General features: G+C 40.8%; 1 protein-coding gene across 1 annotated transcript in view; it reads right to left on the bottom strand.

The window, feature by feature from the left end:
* Nucleotides 1-213: 213 nt before the first annotated feature.
* The window catches only part of TDRD6 (tudor domain containing 6), a 17,591-nt gene continuing 11,959 nt past the window's right edge, over nucleotides 214-5,845 (bottom strand). Inside the window, 1 exon segment of the mRNA XM_006860608.1 lies at nucleotides 214-285. Within this exon segment, the coding sequence (XP_006860670.1) occupies nucleotides 214-285 (72 nt within the window).

The raw sequence follows: 5,845 nt of genomic DNA, 5'->3' as shown, positions 1-5,845 counted from the left end.
AAAATACATCTCCCAGGAGGATCAGAAATGTAAAACACTTCAAGGTCGATGCCAGGCCCTGGATCTGTAGACACAGCCATATCCATCCACATAGTGGGCCTTAGACCTATTTTGTTTTAGGCATATATCAATGTTTTCAAAAACGACAACTTCTTGTGGTTACTTCCTCATGCTTTTCTCAAATACAGTTGGCCTGAGAAAGCTGCTGCTTGTTTAAGAGCAGCTTGTCTGACGGGTCACATCTATGGCTCCACAGCTAAGGAACATCATCTCCAGAACCCGTTTCTACAAGAAGACAAAAGCCTTAAGTTGAGAAAAGAAAACAAATGCACCAGAAAATTATTCACATGGACAAACCACAACACATTTAATAATGTCTTCTAGAAACAGTCCTGGTATGGTACTGTGGGGTAAAGCACTGGGCCGCAAGGTCAGTTCGATCCACAAGGTTGGTGGGTGGTTCAAACTCACCAGCTACTCCTTGGAAACCCCTTGTAGGGTTGCTGAGTTGGAACTGCGATGGCACTTAACAACAGAAAAAGTAGGGGTGTGTGTCAGCTGAATATTCTAATTACTATGTCAAGTATAGTGGTTATGAGTTGGGCTGCTAACCATAAGGTCAGCAATTCAAAACTACCAGCTGCTCCATGAGAGAGAGATGAGACTTTCTGCTCCCTTAAAGATTTACAGCCTCGGAAACCCTATACAGGGCCTCTATGAGTCGGCATATCACTACCACCATGGTGAAATCAATCATCAACACTCATGGAAGCAGCAGTCAAGAAATCAAACGACGTATTGCATTAGGCAAATCTGTTGCACAAGGCCTTTTTTAAAGTGTTGAAGAGCAAAGATGTCAGTTTGAGGACTAAGGTGTACCTGACCCAACCCATGGCATTTTCAATAACCTCATGTGAATGTGAAAGCTGGGCAGTGAATGAGGAAGACCGTAGAAGAATTGATTCATTCTAGTTATGATGTTGGAGGAGAATATTGAAAGTACTGTGGGCTGCCAAAAGTACCAACTGATCTGTGTTGGAAGAAGTGCAGCCAGAGTGCTCCTTGCAGGCCAGGATGGCCAAACTTTGTCTCTCATACTTCGGACATTGTCAGGAGGGACCAGGAGGGATATAATGTTCGGTAAGGTGGAGGGTCAGAGAAAAAGAGGAAGACCCTCAGTGAGATAGATTGGCAAAGTGGTAGCAGCAATGGACTCAAGTGTGGCAACAACTGTGAGGATGGCCCAGGATCTGGCAGGGTTTAGTTCTGTTGTGCATAGGGTCACTATGAGTCAGTACCAACCTGATGGCACCTATCAACAATGATAATGGTGAAGTGATTTTTTTTTCCCTTTTAAGTATGTATTTTGATTTTCATATGGTAACTTATCAAAAAAAATATTTCCCTGAAATATTATGAAATTGTCATGCTTTCTGTTTTATTAGGGCGATGTTAACAAGGTTCATAACCAACTGGTTCTTTGTCCACCTTGGTTAGTGTATAACCTATTGCTAAAGCCATGAGGAGATAATTTCATTCTCACTGTGCTCACTTCTAAGAACCAATGTGTTATTTATGAGAAATCGCATGCAATAGCCAGAAGCTATTCAACAAATTTAATCTTGTCACATATATAAACTAAACACTCAGAAACAAATTCAAGAAGATTATTTAACATAACAGATCATTTGAACAAGTGACTTAACTGACACTGAGAAATTTCTGTGAAATCCTTTACAATGGGCATTTATCCAACTTATGATTTCATTTTCAAGATTAATTCAGTCAATGACATTTCAAAAAATTATATTTTGGTTATCACCATAAACACATTGAATATGTTTCATTAAAGCGTCCTTTTTTTTTTTTTTTTAATATTATTACCTTCCAAGAAAAATAATTAATCATTTGAGAGGTTCAAGGTAATGTTATCTTTAAGACTTAGAGATTCAGAGTGATAAAAGTATTTCGCTGCTCACTTCCATCAAGTTAATGCTGATCATAGCAAGTCTGGAGGACAGAGGAGAGAGGGCTGCTCCTGCAGTTTCCGAGACTGTACATTTCTTTTTACAAGGGCAGTCATCCTCATGTTTCTCCCATGAGTGGCTGGTGGGTTTGAACCACCAACCTTGTGATTAACAGCCCACAGCACCAGGGCTCTTTTTCAAGTTACCTTTACTTTCAGTATCATCCAACGACATGAAGCAAAGATCTTTGCCCACTGTTTGGAGCACAGCCTAACAAAAGAAACTCTGGATTAGTCCCAATTCTTTATTACAAATACAAAACAACTAAAATTAGAAAGGGGGCCAAAGACAACCCAGAAAAAAAAGTAAAGTGACAGAAAGCACTCCGAGTAAAATTATGACGATTTTATAGTTTTAAGAATCACCTCACAAGTACATTTACTGTTACTCAATTCTCCTTCTCAGGAACATACTCCTCCCAGCGAGGAAAGAATCCTTTGTCCATTTTTTAATTCTGAAGCGCTTCACAAGGGGCAGCAATGGAACCAGTCTCAGTGGTAAGCCACAGATGCTATATTAAAGATTTCATATGACCACCAGCTGCTCTCCTGTGTGTCAGGGTACAAGTGTGCACCATAGGGTTTCTAGTGGTGGACTTTTTTAGGAAGCCAAGAGCCAGACCGACATGTCTTCCAAGGCAGACTGGAACTACCAATCTTTTGGTTCGCAGCTGAGCACATCAACCATTTGCACCACCCAGGGGCTCTGAAGACTTAATGAGGAGGTGGAATTCTCAAACGTTCCTTTTAATAACAGTAGTCTCATTTTCATGAATAATGCAGTACAGAAATTTACAGGATAGATTTTGATAAAATTAAAATCTCAGATGAAAAAAAAATCTAAGAAAATTGTCATCAGATAATGGTGAATTGATGTATCATTTAAAAAGAAAAAAAAAAAATTGCTTGAAATTTGAGGAAAGAATCACCTAAATCCCATTACAGGGTTGCGAAGACTGCACTTAACAGCAATGACAACAATCAAGTAAAAACATTTAAAGTCTTACTCATAAGTAGTTTCTATAGGATTATTAGATTTAAAGTCAAAGTTGTTGGATCTGTATTATTTTTGTACATTTTAAACAGTCCTACAAGGTTCTCTTCTACTTGGCAACATAGTTCATCCAAATAGGATCCTAAGTAAGTATGTGAGCTTGTCAAGTGGGTACAGCCAGAATGTAATAAATTATGAAATATTAATGTCATGCAAGTTTATGCAGCTTTCAAAAGTTGTTTATAGTCTTCTGGTACTGGTCAAGATGACGCAGTTGATGAGGCCTCTCTCTTCCAGGGATTAAAACTATGTATCTGGACAGAATACAAAAAGAAACTGCCCGAAGACTCTGAAAGGTAAACAGGGACAGGATGAAGACTGAAGTAAAAACTTGAATAATGTAAAAGGTGTGAGATTCACCACGGTTTTTCATTTTTTCCTCCTTTAGTCTCCTGATTGTGATCAAAGGATAGGTCGAGTTATGGAACCGTATTGCTGCCAGCAAAACACTCAAGAAACCCTCTATTGCTAACTAGAGGATCAAGAAAAGCCTCTGGGATCCCCATACATGCTAGACAGTGGGGGTGGGAATTCCCCCAGTGTATTTATTTTTTTATCTTCTAGCCCTACCCTGTGGACAGCCATGGGCAGAGCCTGGGGGGCAGCTGTGGTAGGACAAATCCCCAAACCCCAAACCCACTGTCATTGGGTTAGATTCTGACTCACAGTGACCATGCTAGGCAGAGGAGAACGGGCATGCACCAGAGTTTCCACAACTCTGAGCTTTATGGTAGCCAATGGCCACATCTTTCTTTCATGGAGTGTTCAACTGCTGACCTTTTGGTTAGCACTGAGCACTGGCTTTCTGTGTTCTCTGCTTCACTGCAAACGCAGGTTCAAGAATACACAGTGGGATACCAGGAGAGAAATATGCTTCCTGGCCAGAGGAACCCGAAAAGGGGACTCTTGGGACTGAAAGAAAACCTTAGGAGCCAGAACATGTGGAGGAAATCTCAAAGAGAAGAGAGTTGGAAATTTTCAACCCCTAGTACGGTATGGTTCGGACCCGACTCGATGGCACTTAACAACAACAACAACAAGTATGGTATGGCACTGTGGGTTAATGTGCCAGACTGCAAAGTCATTTGAATTGTAAGGTCGGTGGTTCATGCTCACCAACTGCTCCTTGGAAACACTATAAGGGGTAGGAATTGACTCTACCACACTTAACAACAACACATTAAAGGTTGGCAGTTCAAACTCACCAGTCACTTCTGAGAAACCCTATATAGGGTTTTCTATGAGTTGGAAACAAATGGATGGCACTTAACAACACCAATAGCAATACTTTAAATTAAATGGGAGTCCTGGTGTGATGCTGTGGGTTAATGCGCTGGACTGCAAAGTTGGTCTAAACTTTAAGGTGGGCGGTTCAAGTTCACCAGCTGCTCCTCAGAAACCCTATACAGGGTTGCTATATGTTGGAACTGACTCGATGGCACTTAACAACAGTAACACTATTTTAAACAGGAGTCCTGGTGTGGCACTGCAGAATAGTGCACTGGACTGGTAAGGTCAGCTTGAGCTGCAAGGTTGGCGGTTCAAACCTACCAGCCACTCCTCAGAAACCCTATACATGGTCACTATGGGTCAGAACCAACTCGACAGCACTTAACAACAACAACAAAAGCTTTATGTGGAGTCCTGGTGTGGTGCTTTAGGATAAGCACTGGACTGTTAATTGCAAGGTCAGCAGTTCAAACCAACCAGCCACTCCTTGGAAACCCCATATAGGGTCTCTATGAGTTGGAATTCCCTCAAAGGCATCTAACAACAATAATACTTTATATGAGAATGCACTTAAATGTGAACCCCAAGGTCGGGGGTTTGAGCCCAACAGCTGTTCTGCAGGAACAAATTGAGGCTTTCTGCTCTCACGAAGATTTACAGCTCAGGGAACCCTCTACTGGGCTACTAAGAGTCAGAATCAGCTCGATGGCACTTTAACAACGGCAATACTTTTTATGAAGCCCTGTTAGCACACACTTGAAGCTCTCGGCTGTGCCTCTAAAGACCAGTGGTTCTAGCTCACCAGCCATTCCATGGGAGACAGATGTGACGGTCGGTTTCCGTACAGATTTACAGCCTTGAAGATCCTATGGGCAGTTTAACTGTTTTACAGGATTGCTATGAATTGGAATCCACTTAACAGCACTGGAGAGCTACGACACCTACGATATAAATCGCGGACCAAGTTCCAGAATAACCTGAGTAGCTCTTTAGCTACTGGGAAGACACAGACAACATAGCTAAGGTTTTGAAACGTGAAATGAAATTAGAAACACCAATCACATTAAAGAGATAGAATTGCAGTATGAATCTAACTGGGTGGATTGACTGATAGAACAAAAATCTCAGTATGTCCAGAGAATTTTAATAGGACCCAAAGTCTTACAACAAAATATGTGAAATGGCCAGGATAAATTCCACACTTGCATGATAAAAATAAAAATAATAAAACCCACAAGAAAAGCTAACCATTTCTCGATAGAAAAAGCTAACCATTTCTCAAGAGAAAAAGCTAACCATTTTCCAAGAGAAAGGATAATCAAGAGATGGCAAGCGCCGATAGGATCACATGTTGAAACTATCAGACAAACTATAAAAGGAAGTTCAGCAAATTTCAAACATAGTAAGCTCAAATGATAAGATACATTACATAGTTTTAAATTAAGAACACAGAATGCAACATGTATGTTGAATAAAATCAACTATACCCAAAAATGTAAGGAGCTCTGGTAGCGTAGTGGTTACGAATCGGGCTG

This window comes from Chrysochloris asiatica, unplaced genomic scaffold, assembly GCF_000296735.1.
Source record: "Chrysochloris asiatica unplaced genomic scaffold, ChrAsi1.0 scaffold00038, whole genome shotgun sequence".
Taxonomy (NCBI): Eukaryota; Metazoa; Chordata; class Mammalia; order Afrosoricida; family Chrysochloridae; genus Chrysochloris; species Chrysochloris asiatica.
Note: the sequence above shows the minus strand (reverse complement) of the source record. Positions and strands in the feature narration are given on the sequence as shown.